This window comes from Schistocerca cancellata, chromosome 4 (genome assembly GCF_023864275.1).
Source record: "Schistocerca cancellata isolate TAMUIC-IGC-003103 chromosome 4, iqSchCanc2.1, whole genome shotgun sequence".
Lineage (NCBI taxonomy): Eukaryota > Metazoa > Arthropoda > Insecta > Orthoptera > Acrididae > Schistocerca > Schistocerca cancellata.
Window position 1 is genome coordinate 719,072,686 of NC_064629.1, and position 21,335 is coordinate 719,094,020.

The window sequence follows — 21,335 nt, forward strand, 5'->3', positions numbered from 1 at the left end:
CAAAGTCGGAAACGCGATGGTACGCATTTCTCCTCCTTACACGAGGCATCACAACAACGTTTCACCAGGCAACGTCGGTCAACTGCTGTGTGTTTATGAGAAATCGGTTGGAAACTTTCCTCATGTCAGCACGTTGTAGGTGTCGCAAACGGTGCCAACCTTTTGTGAATGCTCTGAAAAGCTAATCATTTGCATATCACAGCATCTTCTTCCTGTCGGTTAAATTTCGCGTCTGTAGCACGTCATCTTCGTGGTGTAGCTATTTTAATGGTCAGTAGTGTACTTTGACAATACTCCAAGAACATGAGCGTGCTTGTGTGACTGCCCAAGCCACCTGGCCTCGGCTACATGAAACCGCTCTCCTATTAAACCTGCACAACTACATTCTGTATGAAGAATAGATTATGCAGTGAGTTTCCGATTCAGAATTCGCATTTGAATGATGGTTATTTGTGAGAAGATGGTGTTAAGCCTCGTTTAAGAAAGAGAAACACCCATCAATAAGTGTCAGGATTGAGAATGGCAGAATCGTGGGCTGTCTAGACTGCAGTTGTCGATCCTGGATCACCTTGGGTTGTCAGACGTTGACCACTGCTGCGGTTTCCTTGACGTGGTAGCAGAGACGAGAGCGCCGGCAGTTTTGCGCCCAGCAACACTGGCGCCACGCCGTCTTTTTAAACGCGTCCCGTCTTTGCTTGCAGCATCACGATGGACGTATCCATGTCTAGAGACTCAGGAGCTCGGTCGTTGGCAGACTACACTGAAGTGACAGAAGTCTTAGAATACGTCCTAATGTTTGTCGGACCTCCTTTTGCCCGGCCTAGTGTAGCAACTCGACGTGGCATGGACTTAATAAGTCGTTAGGTGTCCCCTGCAGAAATACTGAGGTATGCTGCCTCTATAACCGTCCTTAATTGCGTAAGTCTTTCCAGTGCAGGATTTACACACGAGTTGACCTTTCGATTACGGCCAATAAATGTTCGATGGGATTTATATCGGGCGATCTGGGTGGCCAAAGTATTCGCCCGAACTGTCGAGATGTTCTCCAAACCAGCTGAAAACAACCGTGGCCCGGTATCATGTTTGCAAACATGAAGTCCATGAATGGCTGCAAGTAGTCTCCAAGTAGCCGAGCATAACCATTTCGAGTCAATGATCGGTTCAGTAGGACCAGAGGACTCAGCCCATACCATGTAAACACAGCTCACCCCCATTAAGCAGCCACCATCAGCTTGAACAGTGCCTTATTGACAACTTAGGTCCATGGCTTCGTGGGGGCTGCGATATACTCGAACTCTACCATCAGCTCTTACCAACTGAAATCGGAACTCATCTGATTAAGCCAAGGTTTTCCAGTCGTCGAGGGTCCAACCGATATGGTCAAGAGCCAAGGAGAGGCGCTGCAGGTGATGTGCTGTTCGCAAAGACATACGCGTCTGTCGTCTGCTGCCTTAGACAAATTTTGCCACACTGTCCTAATAGATACGTTCGTCGTACGTCCCACACTGATTTCTCCGGTTGTTTGGCTCAGTGTTGCTTGTCTGTTAGCACTGACAACTCCACGCAAACGCCGCTGGTATCGGCCGTTAAGTGAAGGCCGTCGACCACTGTGTTGTCTGTGGCGAGCGGTAATCCCTGACATTTGGTATTGTCGGCACATACTTCACGTTGTGCATCTCGGAATACTGAATTCCCTAACGATTTCCGAAATAGAATGTCTCATGCGGCTAGCTCCAACTACCATTCCACGTTCAAAGTCTTAATTCCCGTCGTGCGGTCATAATCACATCGGAAATCCTTTCACATGAATCACCTGAGTCCAAATGACAGCTCCAACAACGCACTGCCCTTTTACATCTTTTGTAGGCGATACTATCGCCATCTGTATACGTGCATATCGCTATCCCATGACTTGCATCACCTCAGTGTATGCCTCCGAACGAGCCCTAATTTCTCTTATCTTCGTGGGCCTTACACGAAATGTACGTTGGCGACAGTAGAATCTTTCTGCAGCAAGTTTCAAATGCCAGTTCTCTATATTTTGTCAATAGGTTCCCCGTGAAGGACGTCGTCTTCGCTCCAGGGATTCCCATCTGCGTTCAGGAAGCATCTCCGCAATACTCGCGTGTAGATCGAGCCTACCGGTAACAAATCTAACAGCCCACCTCTGAATTACTTTAATGACTTCCTTTAATCCGACCTGCTGGGGATCCCAAACAGTCTAGGAGTATTGGAGAATGGGTCGCACTAGTGTTCTATACGCTCTCTCCCTTACAGTGAACCACACTTTCCTCAAACTCTCCCAATAAACTGAAGTCGACCATTCGCCTCCCCTACCACGTCCCTTACGTCCTCTTTCCATTTACGTGTCTTAGTTACAGCAAAGACACGTGCTCACTGAGTACATACGGCTATGTTCTTCACTTTTTAACATCTATTGACACGTGACGATTAATTTATCACTTCAGTTTATTGAGTACCGCGGTCGCGTATATCACGTTGGCTAGTGGTGCAGCTGTATATAAATAAACTTTACGAAAATTTCAAAATTTTGTAGCACAGGTTAAGTGCATGACAATACGAAAATGATTAGGAGTATGTAACTGCATATTAACTCAAGACATCGAGAATCCCTTGTACAAGGAAGCAATCAGAGCCAATAAATGTCATCCCATGAAATAAAGGAAGATTGGATACGATCCTGGGTATCTACCTCCACGCAATTAGCATGCGAGTCTACAAATCACTAACAGTAGTTGCTAGTGGACTGTTAATAATAAATTTCCGACCAAACACAACACTCACAAGTCAGACCAACGTACAAGCTAGGGGGAGTATAGGTACTCATATTTAAAAGAGGCTTGCAAGTTTCTCAGCACCTGTGACAATGGAACAACCGCTGTGGAAACGAGGGACAGAATCTCGGGTAATAAATCCACCTTTATGTACCGATAGCTGTTCAGATTCCCTCGGGAGGAAATGATATCGCATGTAGTATCAAGTTCCACCCCGATACATGACTCAACAATGCATGCTGCCAAGCTGCAGTCACAACGGTACAGCCTAACGCGTAGGCGACAACTTATGCTTCTCGACAGGAAAAAGCAGACCTAGTGCGAAAACTTTAGGGGAGGCCGGGGCGGAATGGACTACCGGGCTAGAATGGTCTCGATCGTCTAATTTCGTCTTGAGGCGCTAGGGTGCGCTCAGAATGAGAAATGTTCAGCAAACCATTGTCTGTTACCGTTTAGTAAGGTTGCAAATGTTCTCGCGCGCGAGTTGCGTAATCTGTCTATAAAGGTGAGTGAATTCGCTGTTCTATTATTACTTTCCGGACCATTTCCGACTAAGGTAAGTCTATCGATTTTCTTCTTCTTCTCCTTCTCCTCCTTCTTCTTCTTCTTCACAAGCAACGTTTAGTCCATCTAAATCAGCATTTTCTTAGCTACATTTGTATACAATGCAGTTGGAAATAATTATTTACGGTGGTTACTGAATATTTTCTCAATAGACATGTGTTTTTGGACGGAATGGTCTACTGATATAGTCTGTTCCTCCCCAGTCGCCTTTTATTCTTTATTTGACGAATTCTACGGAATGGTTCGCCGTTCTTGTTTGCAGATGGTACGTCACTGAGTACGGAAAACGGAGAGAGAAAATCATTCCACAAAAAACGTGGAAAAAAACTGTTGAATCGGTAGTTAATAAAACAATGGCCCACGAAAAACACATCGAAACAATTTTTCGTTCCTTTGACTACTTTAAAACTATAAGCAAAAATGAAAAAGGGCAATCCTCTTTCAACAACTGACAAAACCTGCAATAAAGACGAGTGCGTTTTCAATAAGGAGGATAGGTCACCGAAACTAAAAAAGAAAACCTGAGTCCACACTGCACGGGGCGGAACGAACTTAAGACACTTCTTTAGTTTATTGATATAACAAACGAAATATTTTATGCTATCTTAATTTGCAAATTTTATTACAAAAATATTTAAACAAACGGTTCCTAATTTTTCTACCGTTTCTTTCGTCATTGAGACCTCCAAAATATGCTCTAAATGTTAGTCGGACAGTTCCGCCTCGATCTCCCCTACCTTTTAGCTACTGAGAACGACAGGGCAGGCATACAGACGCCTTTCCAGTGTCATATGGTTTGCTGTTTCCGAAAGAGCGTTACAAAAATGCTCAAGTGGGTATTGATACATGAAATATATTGCACATCACATCAGAGCTTTTAAAAATTTTAGAACGTACGTTTTGAAAAACGTGATAAAGATACCGCCCTCGTACACTTAATGATAATGACGGTAAAATTAGACAAGCTGTGGTTTTTATACAGCGGCTTACCGACAATAGCGCTTCCCTCATACCAGAAGAAAACTGAATATGAAGGGACAAATCATACTACTACACTATGTAACCGCCCTCAGTTCATCGTACGATGCCTTGCGGAATGTTCACGTAGATGAAATACCAAGGAATACTTCGGAATACGACAGACACTCTTTCACTAATTACAAGTTAACTTCATCAGCCAGGAGGCGTTTTAGCTCCGTTCTATAATTCTTAACATTGTGTCACATCAAACATGATTGTATGAAACGACTGCTTTCTCTTACAAAACACCTCTAGAAAAAAAAGGTTTAAAGTGTGACGCCCACTCTACATCGAGATCACCATGGACGGAGCACAAGCTATGTCTTTTCCGTAAGAAAAGTTTCCGTCATTTGCCAGAGGTGCGTTGAGGGAAGAAGGGAAAACTTAATTTTGAACAGCCCGACAAAGATTTGAACTCTGTTCCTCTGAAATGTAAATAATACAACAGTTCTATGGCCTGGAGATTCTCCGGAGGAGAAACTGTTTCGAACCTGTTTCCTCTGAAATAATGCATCAGTTAGTTTCGCTTTCGTGTTGCAGGGAAGTATTTTAACTCCAAAAGCACCTCGCTCAAATGTACACGTAACATAATTCCTAGACAGCGCAAGCAGGATCGTGGATGAAGCTGGAGAAAGCATTATAAGTAGGATTCTTGGCCAAATCTAAGTAAATATTTCATTCATCGCAGTTTCCCGCTCTTAAATTGGATGCCTGAATAATTTTCACGTTCATTTGGCATCGCATGATTTGCAAAATAAAAAAATAGGAAAGAGAGAGAGGAAGATTAGGTTTTATGATGTCGATGTCAGAGAGGGGCATGAAAGTATATCGGCGTGACTTTATTGAAGGTGCTATTCCGATATTCGCCTTTAGTGATTTAGGGAAACCACCGACGACGAAATTCAGGATGACGTACGAAACAATGTCCAGTGCCTTAACAATTGCGCCACATTACCCGTTAATATGAATTTTGCGTTAGTAAAATGTGCTCTAGTGGTGTAAATACAATAGGACTGAAAGGAAGAGCAAGAAGGTCTGAGCAGAGACAACGAGAAACTTCACCAAGGCTGTGGCAGAATCGTTATACACCTACCTAACCATTTGTGCAAATGATATGTATATGCAGCCTTCAAACTCAAGTTTTAGGAATGGGTAAAATTGGAACTTTTAGCTTTTGCCGTAACAATCTACACAGCCAAAGTCAAAACAGGCATGAGCAGAAAAACACGCAACGCAACTGCATTATCTTATCAGAGTAGGTCGCGCATAGATAACATGACATTAAGCATTGGGAGAGTGTTTCAGAGAAAGCTTTAAAACGTCCCTTTTCTTCGCTTCAGAGACAGCGGCAAAATGAAGATGTTCTATCGAATCCCAGAGGTTCTTTCATCTTCAAATAACTCACTTTCTTTTTCAAGCACTGCTAGTGATATCCTCCGTATGTTTAGTGGTACTGGGTCTTTAATAGAGTTTTCTGCGCCATGAAGGTCCTAACTTATTTTTAATAAATTGTTAACTTTCACGTACCGCTACTGAATTACAGCGAATCCTCAGTACTGAAGAGTATGCAGATTGTCACATTCGGAAGCTGTAGGACTTGCTTGTTCTGGGCGACATACCCATGGTGGTAAGGCATTAACGTTTAACGACGTGGTTATCCCTATTCAGCGATTCCTTTGCTCATCGTCAAAACTAGACCTGTATATATTACGTCCCCAAAGATCACGCTGTTAATGAAATGTTAAAACATGACGCAATTTTTTTGTCTCGATGAGATAATTTAAAATTATTTATTCACCGCATATGAAAAGATTAGTTCTTTGTGAAACTTTGGACCGATGACGAAAACCGTGGAAAACGGAAACATGTACACCATAAGTGTAGATCCAAGGGGAGGGTCATGGAGTCGTGCTCCCCCCACCCCCCTCCCAAAAAAACACAGTAATAAGGGTGTCTGTATTCTTACATATAAAAATTTCCAAATTTCTCAGTTAACTTCCGAAGCACATTCTAAGAGAAAGAAGAAAAAAACAAAAAAAATTGACGCACCACGAAGGAATTATCTGAATTGGACGGAAATCCATAGATCTGATGCACATGTACAGATACATTATTACAACTTCAGAAAAATTGGGTTATTTATTCAAAAGCAAGAGCTTCACAAATTGAGAAGTCAGTAACGCGTTGGTCCATTTCTGGCCTTATGCAAGCAGTTATTCGGCTTGATATTGATTAATACTCCTGTCGAATGTTCTCCTGGCGGATTCTGTCCAATTGACGCGTTAGATCGTCAAAATCCCTAGCTGGGTGGAGGGCCCTGCTCATAACGCTCAAAGCGTCTTCAATTGATGAGTGATTCGGCGTCCTTGCTGGCGAAGGTAGGGTTTGACAAGCATAAAGACAAACAGTAGAAACTCTCGCCGTGTGCGGGTGGGCAGTATCTTGCTGAAATGTAAGCCCAGGATTGCTTGCCATGAAAGGCAACAAAACGGGGCGTAGAATAATGTCTACGTACCGCTGTGCTGTAAGGGTGCCATGGATGACAACCAGAGAGGTTACGAAAAGAAATGGAACCCCAGACCACCACTCCTGGTTGTCCGGCAATATGGCAGGCAACAAAAAAATGGTCAAATGTGTGTGAAATCTTATGGGACTTAACTGCTAAGGTCATCAGTCCCTAAGCTTACACACAACTTAACCTAAATCATCCTAAGGACAAACACACACACCCATGCCCGAGGGAGGACTCGAACCTCCGCCGGGACCAGCCGGACGGGGCAGGCAACAGTCAGGTTGATATCCCACTGCTGCCCACGGCGCCTCCAGACACGTTTTCGCTGCTCAGCGGGGCACAGTTAGAGGCATGGCTCATCACTGAAGACAATTATACTCCAGTCAATGAGGGTCCAGGCTGAAGACGTGTCTGGGGCGGTGGAATACCAACTTGACTGTCGCTCGCCATAAGGCCCGCCTACCAGGAGTAATGGTCTGGGGTGCCATTTCTTTTCATGGCAGGACCCCCTTTGGTTGTCATTCGCCGCACCCTATCAGCACAGAGGTACGTCGATGATATACGTCCCGTTTTCTTGCCTTACACGGCAAGTCATCCTGGGCTTACATTTCAGCAAGATAATGCCCGCCCACGGTGCGAGTTTCTACTGCTTGTCTCCGTGCTTGTCAGACCCTACCTTGGCCAGTAAGGACGCCGAATCTCTGCCCAATTGAGGACCCTTGGAGCATTACGGGCAGGGCCTTCCAACTAGCTCGAGATTTTGACAGTCTAACGCTTCAGCTGGACAGATTTCGGCGCGATATCCGTCAGGAGGACATCCAACAATTTCATCAATCAATGCCAGGCTGAATAATTGCTTGCAGAAGAGTCATTGAGGGAAGCAACACGTTACAGACTTCCTCTATTTGTGAAGCTCTTGCTCTCAAATCACCATTTTTTCTGAAATTACAGGGCTATTACAAATGATTGAAGCGATTTCATAAATTCACTGTAGCTCCATTCATTGACATACGTAGAAAAACTCATAAAGTTTTGTTCGGCTGAAGCTGCACTTCAGGTTTCTGCCGCCAGAGCGCTCGAGAGCGCAGTGAGACAAAATGGCGACAGGAGCCGAGAAAGTGTATGTCGTGCTTGAAATGCACTCACATCAGGCAGTCATAACAGTGCAACGACACTTCAGGACGAAGTTCAACAAAGATCCACCAACTGCTAGCTCCATTCGGCGATGGTATGCGCAGTTTAAAGCTTCTGGATGCCTCTGTAAGGGGAAATCAACGGGTCGGCCTGCAGTGAGCGAAGAAATGGTTGAACGCGTGCGGGCAAGTTTCACGCATAGTGATGTGAAAGATTCAGTGTTTAAACCTCCTCTACCAAGAAACGTGCCAGAACTGCGAGCTCGCATCAACAATGCTTTCGAACTCATTGATGGGGACATGCTGCACCGAGTGTGGGAGGAACTTGATTATCGGCTTGATGTCTGCCAAATCACTAAAGGGGCACATATCGAACATTTGTGAATGCCTAAACTTCTTGAGTTTTTGTATGTGTGTGCAAAGCATTGTGAAAATATCTCAAATAATAAAGTTATTGTAGAGCTGTGAAATCGCTTCAATCATTTGTAATAACCCTGTATAATCAAATGGTTCAAATGGCTCTCAGCACTATGGGACTTAACAGCTGAGATGATCAGTCCCCTAGCACATAGAACTACTTAAACCTAACTAACCTAAGTACATCAGATACATCCACGCCCGAGGCAGGATTCGAACCTGCGACCGTTGCGGTCGCGCGATTCCAGACTGAAGCGCGTACAACCGCTCGGCCACTCCAGCCGGCTGAAATTGTAATCACTTGTATTTCTGTACATGTGCATCAGATCTACGGATTTCCGTCCCATTCGGATAATTCCTTCGTGGTGCGTCGTTTTCTGTCTTAGAGTGTCTAAGGTAGCATGAAAATCGCGAAAGAATTTTAGGAAATTACAAGCTTTGTTTGACACATTCTGGTCAAACATTCTACAAACAAAAAATCAGACACACAGTCCGTGAGTCCACACGTAGAACCAGAAAAGCATATGACGTTGAATGAGGCAATACGGAAAGAGAAAGACCGTCCTTTAAAATAAAAATAAAAAAAAACGAAATCTTTCGCGAACATAGGCGAAAAGAAACAGCACTCCCCTCCCCTCTTTTAATTTACACACTGGAATTGTCTTTGTTTGCGCAACTGTGTTCACAATGCTTAGTACTGGTAATGGTATACATATAATGTATGTCGTGTAAATTACGACGTTGTCGAATCGAAGTTAGGGAGTTGCTTGCAGCTACATTCCTTAAATTAATTACATAACACACGTACTTTTCAAATTTTTGGAAAAATGGTTTTAAAATTTTGTATTTCTCTTAACTACGACTTGTTGGAAGTTATTCTAAAGCGATGTACTAAGCACTGATCTAAATAAATTTTTATTATAATATTGAAACATTTTACATAGTCATTGTTTTCGTGAAGGCATCTGCGACATGTTAAACGTGTTTAAGACTGGGGGGGGGGGGGGGGGAGGGGGAGAGGGTAAGCTCTTCCCCTCGCCCCTTATTCCACAACAAGTGAACCCTGGATCCGCATGCAGACCACAACTTGACAGAAAATTACAGTTTAGTAAGAGTCTAATACTACGTAGCTAGATTCAGGAAGCAGTGTGTAGAATATTGGACTAATAACCAAAAACGGAAACATCTCAAGTTAATGACGAAACCATGTTTTATGAGAAGTTCTGCCATCTTGGGCTTTAACAGGACGCAGATTAAACTCATAGCAGTTATAATGACTGGCCATGGGAACTTCATGAAACACACGCACACACGATGGTTATAGAGAAAGGAGCTAAGTGCAGACTGTGCAGTGTGAGGGGATGAAATCACACCACATTTAATCTTCCGCCGCGAAGCACTGTATGCCAAACGACAAAAAATTCTTTGGTTACCAATTCCCGAAAAGACTGTGTGTAACAAAGATCCCGTTGCTCTACTATTACTTTCGTATGGAACTGGCTTGCTTTGCTAGAATGACAGGGAAAGAAACCGCACAATAAACTTAGTTTCAGCGCGGGCAACAGGGGTCTAAGACTACTGTTGTTTTGTCTCCCTGACAAAATAAAATCAAGAGTCTAATACTGTATCTACTTGAAACACATCTGGCAGACAGCAGGCACTTGTTACAGATGACACTAAAACGTAACACGGTTTTGCATTTTTCATCTTATGAAAAAAAGCTGCCGATAACCAAGGGGTCGTGGCATAGTCCTGAGCAATGATTTTGTTAAGTCAGTCCGTGTACGTAATGCACGGAGGCCCGTCATTCTATAAGAAACTTGTACGCCCATAGAAATGGTTATTCTCTGTAGGAAGAGAAGTAAATGGAGGAAATAAACAATGCAGTACGCTGCTGCCAAAGCCCCGCATGTAGTTCATCAAACGAGCAGCCCAACCAAGTTTACGTTGTGCAAAGGTACCTACAGCAGTCGAAGAAATGGAATACGTATGGAAGAATATACTCATCCTATCAAGGGACATCTGATAAGTGGAAGAAATTAGACTGGAAACTTCAGACAGTGCAATGTTTGCTCGCTGCTAGCAAATACGGCGTCATATACATGTTCTAATCTAATGCCAGCTACAGCGCTAAATATCTTGAGACAATGAGTTCTGAAACAGTGAGTAAGGACACTAGTTACTGCTGTTACCTTTCTTTTTCCGTTGAGTATAGCAGCTGCGTGCCACACTCGCCGGTTTACCTTTCCAAATCGTTTCATTTTCCATACTACTTTATCTCGCTACTAAAAACCGTCATACCAAAGCATACTTTTATGACGTATTCGAGCACTGAACTCCGAGCTGTAATAAAGAAATATTTGCAAATACAGCTCGTCTCTGAATTCAGTACATCTGTCACCGCTTAGAACTTTAAGGTCAGATACGATTTATTAACTCATTTCTTTACTCGACGTAATTAACTACCTGTTTAAGAAATTGGCGAAGGAATTAAGGATTCCATTTAGAAGGAAAAAAATAGTCGTGAAATGAAAATTATTATGGAGGGATTTTACAATCTAAATAAAATTTACTTTATACCATACATTTGGTCAGTTTACGTTAAAATTTAGTAAATGTCATCAATAAGTTTCCGAATTTGGTGAAGAACCTCGTGCTTTGGAACGAATTCTGCATACCCACGTATCGATCAATTACACATTGGGCATTAGCGAACAAAGAACGACTAAAAATTTTAACTTTTGCTTGATAAATCTTAGTCTGCACACCTGGGAAAGTTCGCTACTTCCTGTCGTGTATACTGCAGGATTTGTAGTAAATGCACTCAAAACTACTTATAACTTGGGGAGTCATGTGTCTAATTCAAACCCCTGATATTCTGCGCAAAAAAGGAGTGAGAAAGAGTGAGAGAGAGAGAGAGAGAGAGAGAGAGAGAGAGATGGTGCAGTGATTGATAATGCTGTTTGGGTTCAGTGCTATATTCTCCAAGGTTTAGTACTAGTACAGTAGTAGGCGCTACAGTCTGGAGCCGAACGACCGCTCCGGTCGCAGGTTCGAATCCTGCCTCGGGCATGGATGTGTGTGATGTCCTTAGGTTAGTTAGGTTTAATTAGTTAGTTCTAGGGGACTGATGACCTCAGAAGTTAAGTCCCATAGTGCTCAGAGCCATTTGAACCATTTAGTACAGTAGTACAAGGAAACAATACAAGCGAACACACAAAAACCATGACACCAGGCGCCCGAAAAGTGCCCTTTTTTCACGATATTTTCCATTTCGCTGACAGCAGAGAACTTTAACAATTGACAATAATCTTACAAATACACCATTTGCATATCTTTTCTTAAAATCTTAATATGTGAAAGCTCTCCCATTTTCTGTCTGTGATGGCAGCTTTCATTTCACTACTGACTAACCTACATCTAGTAGCTGAAAACACACCATTAGAAACAGGGTTTTCTATGACTGTATGCCTAAATTAACAGCTGCTCAAATGTACCACATTGCTATTGTTTATCCAATACAACCAGGATCCAACAAAACCCAAAATAACATTGCTTCGATTTTTGATGGACGGGCTGATGATCTGAATGACTTCTTGGGCAGTGTCACCAGAATTCTTTCATCCACAGCACCAAAACTCTGCACGCGGTCCAAGTGTAATTATTACAGTGTATAATTTCTTTAGATCGATAACAATTTATCATAAGGCTTTATAAAGCAGGTACAGTACCATACTGAAAAGTACTCACTCTACATTTAATAAATTGTGCTTCCTTATCAGAACGAAACCTGTCCCTTGTTTACGTCAAGTAGTCTATGTTTGCTTGCAGGATGACTCGTATTGCTAATCAGATCAGTAAAACGTTCAACAAAGTTTCTAACACCACTTGAAAGCATAAAAAATTCAAATATCTGCAGTGGTTAAGACACTGTTCTTTTATTAGGGATTCACTCACTCTCCCGCGAGTGCGTATCTGTATGGCCCTAATATTGTTTTTTTTTTCACTTTCCCTAAACGTATTCAAGCAAAAGTGAAATAATAATAATAATAATAATAATAATAATAATAATAATGTCTAGCACAAACTGTACTGTATATTACATTTGCAATAATGTATTTGTAACCAGGATATTACACTGATAATTTACAATAAGCAAAATAATAATAATGTCTAGCACAAACTGTACTGTATATTACATTTTCAATAATGTATTTGTAACCAGGATATTACACTGATAATTTACAATAAGCAAATGTGTGGATCTAGATGGGCAGCGAAATTCTGCCGCAGTAGAACTTAATTTTCTGTCAGTAACCTCGGCATGTAAACATTGCACTTAGGCCTACATCTCTTCCTTAAAGCTTTAAACTATTACTAGGTCCGGCTACATTAGAGGGGGTAGATACCACAGTTTTTAGTATTTCCCTAATTGTTTGGCAAACTAGTTCCAGTGATGTTTCTTTGGGGTGTGAAATTTCTGAACAGTCGAGCGCACTGACTCCGTATCATTCTCGTCTCATTGGCGCTGGCGCCGTGGGGCACGCCGTTGCCCGGCAACGCAGCCGCTTCGTTTACATCATTCAAGAGACAGATTTTATAGAAGCTTATTTGAGGAGTGCAGCTTACCTGTTTTTTCCTTTATTTCGCACAAAACACTGAAGAGAGCTGGCTTCATACGGTGACAGTTAAGTGTGTGTTTCCTGCAAAGAACAAAAGCAATAACCACAAAATTCAGAGATGTGCATAAATTACAAAATTAACAACAAAAGAACTTTTTTTTAACAATACGTCCAATGCGATTTCCATGAAATGTTCTGTAGCAACGACCAGGTATGCGTAAATTTCCCACAATAAAGGAAAATCACAGCTTTGTGATGATTCTTAAATGCAATCTACCATCAAATGTGCGGAATAAGCTCTTAGTGAAAGTGCTTCGCGATAGGGCTATGTGATTGGGTACAAGTTGTTGAACTAATCCATTCACGAAAAGTTTGGAGACGCTGCTATAAACATAGCAAAGTGTGATATTTGTATGTAGCATCCCTGTCTATTCCGTTCTGTTGGAATTCAAAACAGTATATACTGTAACTGCCGGTACGGCATGTTTAGTACGAAAGCAGCAAAGAATTAACGCGTAACTACAAGACCAAAATTGTGAAAAATTCATGGTAATATAACGCATAATAGAGGTGCTGAGTTTTTAACAAACTTATCTGAAGGTGACAATCCTGCCAAGCCACCGAAGTTTGTAATAAGTAAGCTAGTGAAAATATTAGTCTCTGATTAAATTGAGATGTGGGATATGAATGTCTTAGACGGTATGTGAGACCGACTCAGTAATCATGCATCGTTTAGAGATTCTATAAACAGAACAATGCGCCACATTTTAGCAATTTTTGAAAGTAAAGTGTTAGTTTCAGTACCTGGCCTGCGCTTCGTCCAACGACTGGTCCGTGATATTCATTATCTGCTGCAAAATTTCGCCAATATCTTGTTTCCTAGTTTCTTGGTCTGGCGTTGTTGGTCCACCGTGATTTGGATCCACAGGTTGCATGCCATAAGGCTGGGGCATCATTCCGACTTGAGAAGTCACAGGGTGCATCATTCTGCTCTGATCGTCCATAATATTTTGACAGTACACTCCTGACCGCGACCCTCTTCTGTTCGAACTCTCCTTATTTTCAGGCCGCCGCCGCTACGGAAAAATAGCGAGCGACACACAATAGCAACGATACCTCTCCTCGCGAAGTCTAACAAGAACTGAGGTTCTAGCACCTCAGCCAAGCTCCAGCGTTGCTACGCTACAGCACGACCCCGCCACTCTCCCCTCCTCACCTCTTCGTGCTATCCCCACCACCCAGCTGTACCACGCATCCGTTCGATTACATCGCGCTTCCCTCACGTTGACTCTGTAAGATGAAAATGCAGCAAGCGGGTCAGGACGTTTTTGCTCATAATCGTTTTCCTCTCCCTCTATACATTTGTGTTGGTGCTAAAGTGGACACTTATTAATCTATTCCCCGCTTACAGTTTTAATGTTATACAAGTTTTACAGCAAATTTCACCGCAATATGAACCATTGAAAGCGACCAATGAAGAAAAGAGTTTAATTCCTCTAAAAAAAAAAAAAGTGAAACGAAGAAAAAGAAAACTGCCAATCGTAGCGAATACGGGAGGTGTGTCCGCGAGCCATTCACATTGGCTATCATGGTATCTAGAACTGCCGATTGGTCACAGCGAAACTACAGCGTCACTTGTGGCTCTCAGTTCACAAAGAAAGAATGTTAATAAAGTCTTGTTCTTATGAATAGTTAAAGTAATATTTAGTAATGAAATTGTGCCTTTACTTCAATTTATCCGCTGTTTTGTGGTGCAGCCTACACAATCACATGTATTTAAGAGATTTTATAGCTGAGAAAGACTGCGTTGTGTTGGCCTACGTTTAATGAACATAGTCAACACATGAAGACAAGGGCTGACCTAACCTGGATTACACGTTTCGTGTTGTGAGTGTTGGTCAATGAGAATAGTAGGAGGAATTGGGCAATAATAAATCTGTGAAATCAGCGTCGTGGTAGTTTACCTAGTGCCCGCCTACTTGCGCGGCTGATTCAAATTCGTAATGAACAAGTTATTCTCACGACAATTTAGGGAATCATTTACAGAAGCTTTGAATTATTTCTCTACGAGAAAAAGATCATATATACTTTTATATAAATATCTCGTGCAACTAGCGATTATTTGGACTAAAGAGCAGTTTTTCATAACCAGTGCAAAATGGAACACCGTAAGAAATTTATAAGTACAAGTAAACAATATAGAATGGCAAGGCGTTCATGATAACTGAACGGGAACCAATACATGAAAAGCAGCCAGCGTAAAACGCTTTCTCCTGAGTTATTTTATGTGAGTAGAGATGGAAGAAGTGATGAGAGGCTGGGGTTTTGGGGGCTGGTATGATGTCTTGAAACTGCGCACAGATTTACATAGTGAATCCTTGCCTCTAAAAGAAACCCACTTTCTGGCACGTATATCTAGTGGAAAAAAATCATTCCTGATGTTACGGGTACTCACCAGCTATTAATCATTTATTTGTCATTCGACCATTTGCTTGGAAACTACAAAGAACGCAAGTCAGGGTGCACAGAAGGGTTTTGGACCCTGCTCTTCCCGAATACAAGTCAGTGTATTAACATCAGCTTAGACACCTCACTTGGTATATGATTTGAAAAGAAAACCACATGTGCCTAGCCTCAAGTAGCTTACATCATGCACAAAAAATATAAACCATGATGTTACATTACAGGTCTGTAAAATGGTAAACACATGAACGCATTAAATTACACTTCTGAAAACTATGAACATACAAACACATACCAACACTTATCCTTCACAACTGTTCTTCACTGAGGGTTAAACAGGAAATCAACAGCAGAAACATTCTTGTGAAACAACACACCCAGCGGAGATGGTACATTTGTTAACAGATTAAAAAGTAATCAACAGTAAATGAAGATCTAGTATTTCTGTAAGCGAACATATTCATTTACACATTACAAACACTTATCAACAAGAATTGGTTTTAACTCTGCTTTAAAAGTTGTTTCCTTCTCCAACCTCCTTACATACGTTGGCATTGTATTATAAAGTACTAGTACTCACTGTTCTGCCAGGTGGTATGATAGAGACACATGTCATGTCGTATCACTTTTGGACCACTTTCAGCCAGTGTAGTCGCTTCAGATACTTTTTGCAGAATGCTGTGCCTGCTTGCCATACTTGCGGCAGGTGGTTGGCATAATGTTTATGAGAACTGTTTTAGGATTTGTTCTTAACATTACATACAAAAACCAGATCAGTTGTGTTATATTTTGACCACAGCTTTTCAACCTGAAGTATTGGGAGCAAAACCAGATGTAACACAATAAATGTGTAATAATACAGCAAGCTGCTTTTTAGCAACAAGGGAAGAACCCACATATGAATGTTTCAGAGCCATCTGTCAGTTATTGTCCAACTAACTCAAGTACTTCCAATGATTATTTTGTTGATTTAGATGATGTTCCATTTGTGCAAAAGCTTGGTGTGGTTATATGAAGTAAGAAAGATAGTAGTAGTAAAATGAAGAAGCAATGATCTTAATGTCATTAAAATTGACAGAGATATTCAGTATCATTTTATCACCTGATGAAGAAATAATGCCCATGCTACATTGTCAAATAAAGACTGTCAACTAAGGATTTATTACTAATTTAATGTTCTTTACCTCTAGATATTACCAGTAGGCCTAAATGGACCAATCTTAATATCCCATGCAGTATTTTTAGAAAAGAAATTAATATACAGTGTGTTATTGGTTCTACTAAAAGCCAAAACTATCATATATTTATGAACGGCCTCATAACTAGGAAAGGGTCATTCTTGCCATCCAGAAGCCCATAAGAAGACATTTATTCATTATACTATGTAATAAGTGAGTAAAGTGAAGTAAATCAATCAAGAGTTTTTCAAGATTTTTGCTACCAATGTTTCCCCTTTATATTCTATGTATTTATTTATATACTATATATATAGCCAAGTACACCCCAATGTTTATTAAAGTATCATGTAAAAATTTGAAATAAATCAACCAAGAACTTTTTGTGATTTTTGTTAAGAATATTGAACAATGACTGGTCTTTATATAGTAGTATAGATGATACCACTGTAGCTCATACATCTTTGGATCCAATATGTTCTTGCTAATTCAATATGGAGTGCCGTGAAGTTGTCTGTCTTATAACTATGGTCACTGCTATTTGTTTGCAGTTCTAAGTTTACTCATGTCATTAACACACATTTGTATATTTATTTGATAGATTTATTTCATCCAAGGATCATCTTACAATGATATAAAGGCTATCACACAAATACAATAAACATCAATAGCTCAAAATATAGATATACACAGAATACTTAAATATGATGTATAAGGATAGGACAGATGGTCGGCCGTTGCCTTCATGAAGTGATGCTCTTGGCACTTGGATGAAGTGATCTGTTGTTGTTGTTGTGGTCTTCAGTCCTGAGACTGGTTTGATGCAGCTCTCCATGCTACTCTATCCTGTGCAAGCTTCTTCATCTCCCAGTACCTACTGCAACCTACATCCTTCTGAATCTACTTAGTGTATTCATCTCTTGGTCTCCCCCTACGATTTTTACCCTCCACGCTGCCCTCCAATACTAAATTGGTGATCCCTTGATGCCTCAGAACATGTCCTACCAACCGATCCCTTCTTCTGGTCAAGTTGTGCCACAAACTTCTCTTCTCCCCAATCCTATTCAATACTTCCTCATTAGTTATGTGATCTCCCCATCTAATCTTCAGCATTCTTCTGTAGCACCACATTTCGAAAGCTTCTATTCTCTTCTTGGCCAAACTATTTACCGTCCATGTTTCCCTTCCATACATGGCTACACTCCATACAAATACTTTCAGAAATGACTTCCTGACACTTAAATCTATACTCGATGTTAACAAATTTCTCTTCTTCAGAAACGCTTTCCTTGCCATTAACAGTCTACATTTTATATCCTCTCTACTTCGACCATCATCAGTTATTTTGCTCCCCAAATAGCAAAACTCCTTTACTACTTTAAGTGTCTCATTTCCTAATCTAATTCCCTCAGCATCACCCGACTTAATTCGACTACTTTCCATTATCCTCGTTTTGCTTTTGTTGATGTTCATCTTATATCCTCCCTTCAAGATACCATCCATTCCGTTCAACTGCTCTTCCAAGTCCTTTGCTGTCTCTGACAGAATTACAATGTCATCGGCAAACCTCAAAGTTTTTATTTCTTCTCCATGGATTTTAATACCTACTCCGAAATTTTCTTTTGTTTCCTTTACTGCTTGCTCAATATACAGATTGAATAACATCGGGGAGAGGCTACAACCCTGTCTTACTCCCTTCCCCACCGCTGCTTCCCTTTCATGTCCCTTGACTCTTATAACAGCCATCTGGTTTCTGTACAAATTGTAAATAGCCTTTCGCTCCCTGTATTTTACCCCTGCCACCTTTAGAATTTGAAAGAGAGTATTCCACTCAACATTGTCAAAAGCTTTCTCTAAGTCTACAAATGCTAGAAACGTAGGTTTGCCTTTCCTTAATCTTTCTTCTAAGATAAGTCGTAAGGTCAGTATTGCCTCACGTGTTCCAGTATTTCTACGGAATCCAAACTGATCTTCCCCGAGACTGGCTTCTACTAGTTTTTCCATTCGTCTGTAAAGAATTCGTGTTAGTATTTTGCAGCTGTGGCTTATTAAACTGATTGTTCGGTAATTTTCACATCTATCAACACCTGCTTTCTTTGGGATTGGAATTATTATATTCTTCTTGAAGTCTGAGGGTATTTCACCTGTCTCATACATCTTGCTCACCAGATGGTAGAGTTTTGTCAGGACTGGCTCTCCCAAGGCCGTCAGTAGTTCCAATGGTATGTTGTCTACTCCGGGGGCCTTGTTTCGACTCAGGTCTTTCAGTGCTCTGTCAAACTCTTCACGCAGTATCGTATCTCCCATTTCATCTTCGTCTACATCCTCTTCCATTTCCATAATATTGTCCTCAAGTACATCGCCCTTGTATAGACCCTCTATATACTCCTTCCACCTTTCTGCTTTCCCTTCTTTGCTTACAACTGGGTTTCCATCTGAGCTCCTGATGTTCATACAAGTGGTTCTCTTATCTCCAAAGGTCTCTTTAATTTTCCTGTAGGCAGTATCTATCTTACCCCTAGTGAGATAAGCCTCTACATCCTTACATTTGTCCTCTAGCCATCCCTGCTTAGCCATTTTGCACTTCCTGTCGATCTCATTTTTGAGACGTTTGTATTCCTTTTTGCCTGCTTCATTTACTGCATTTTTATATTTTCTCCTTTCGTCAATTAAATTCAATATTTCTTCTGTTACCCAAGGATTTCTACTAGCCCTCGTCTTTTTACCTACTTGATCCTCTGCTGCCTTCACTACTTCATCCCTCAAAGCTACCCATTCTTCTTCTACTGTATTTCTTTCCCCCATTCCTGCAATTGTTCCCTTATGCTCTCCCTGAAACTCTGTACAACCTCTGGTTCTTTCAGTTTATCCAGGTCCCATCTCCTTAAATTCCCACCTGTTTGCAGTTTCTTCAGTTTTAATCTACAGGTCATAACCAATAGATTGTGGTCAGAGTCCACATCTGCCCCTGGAAATGTCTTACAATTTAAAACCTGGTTCCTAAATCTCTGTCTTACCATTATATAATCTACCTGATACCTTTTAGAATCTCCAGGGTTCTTCCATGTATACAACCTTCGATTATGATTCTTAAACCAAGTGTTAGCTATGATTAAGTTGTGCTCTGTGCAGAATTCTACCAGGCAGCTTCCTCTTTCATTTCTTAGCCCCAATCCATATTCACCTACTACGTTTCCTTCTCTCCCTTTTCCTACACTCGCATTCCAGTCACCCATGACTATTAAATTTTCGTCTCCCTTCACAATCTGAATAATTTCTTTTATTTCATCATACATTTCTTCAATTTCTTCGTCATCTGCAGAGCTAGTTGGCATATAAACTTGTACTACTGTAGTAGGTGTGGGCTTCGTATCTATCTTGGCCACAATAATGCGTTCACTATGCTGTTTGTAGTAGCTTACCCGCATTCCTATTTTCCTATTCATTATTAAACCTACTCCTGCATTACCCCTATTTGACTTTGTGTTTATAACCCTGTAGTCACCTGACCAGAAGTCTTCTTCCTCCTGCCACTGAACTTCACTAATTCCCACTATATCTAACTTTAATCTATCCATTTCCCTTTTTAAATTTTCTAACCTACCTGCCCGATTAAGGGATCTGACATTCCACGCTCCGATCCGTAGAACGCCAGTTTTCTTTCTTCTGATAACGACATCCTCTTGAGTAGTCCCCGCCCGGAGATCCGAATGGGGGACTATTTTACCTCTGGAATATTTTACCCAAGAGGACGCCATCATCATTTAATCATACAGTAAAGCTGCATGCCCTCGGGAAAAATTACGGCCGTAGTTTCCCCTTGCTTTCAGCCGTTCGCAGTACCAGCACAGCAAGGCCGTTTTGGTTATTGTTACAAGGCCAGATCAGTCAATCATCCAGACTGTTGCCCTTGCAACTACTGAAAAGGCTGCTGCCCCTCTTCAGGAACCACACGTTTGTCTGGCCTCTCAACAGATACCCCTCCGTTGTGGTTGTACCTACGGTACGGCTATCTGTATCACTGAGGCACGCAAGCCTCCCCACCAACGGCAAGGTCCATGGCTCATGGGGGTGGGGGGGGGGGGGGGGGGGGGTGATCTAGGAAAACCCAAATCAGAATGGCCATACAGAGCAAAACCCATGCTCTCGAATATGAGGCCAGTACTTAAACAGCTGCACCATATCATTTTGCTGGTCACTATTACACAATGTTCTTTGACTTACACATAAATATCTTCTGATAACTAATAATATAAAAACACAGTTTTGCTCTTCCTTACCACATTAAAGACACTGGTTAATGACTTCTGGGTCATAAAGGTGTTTCTACGCCCACTGCGATAACTCCAGCAAGTTCGGACAACCAATATCTGGACCACCAACACTTCAGTATGCTTTGTGGTTTCTTCCTGTCATACTCTCTGTCCACCTGGGTGGTGGGGACTGCAAAAACAGTGATCAGTGATCTCATATTGATATGCAACATGATGTTATAGTTAGTCTCTTTCATTATTATTCACTACTCTGAGTCCTCCAAGTGATCTTTAGTTGTGCAGTATGCATTAGTTAAGGACAATGTTTTACCTGCCTTTTTTGGACAGATATATTCGAGTAATGCCTTTCATTTTGTTGGG

The 21,335-nt window shown here is 41.4% G+C and overlaps 1 protein-coding gene across 6 annotated transcripts in view; it reads right to left on the reverse strand.

Annotated features, from left to right (window-relative positions):
• LOC126183749 (homeobox protein extradenticle) overlaps positions 1–14,259 on the reverse strand; it is a 352,888-nt gene extending 338,629 nt beyond the window's left edge. For 3 of the 6 annotated variants that reach the window (XM_049925967.1, XM_049925966.1, XM_049925968.1), the window contains exons 1-2: positions 13,868–14,259; positions 13,071–13,144 (exon numbers count right to left, since the gene is read on the reverse strand). In XM_049925967.1, coding sequence (XP_049781924.1) covers positions 13,071–13,144; positions 13,868–14,067 — 274 coding nt within the window. In that variant the 5' untranslated portion in view covers positions 14,068–14,259. The remainder of the gene's footprint in view (positions 1–13,070; positions 13,145–13,867) is intronic. The other 3 variants (XM_049925970.1, XM_049925971.1, XM_049925969.1) reach the window with 1 other exon arrangement.
• Between the last annotated feature and the right edge of the window lie 7,076 nt (positions 14,260–21,335).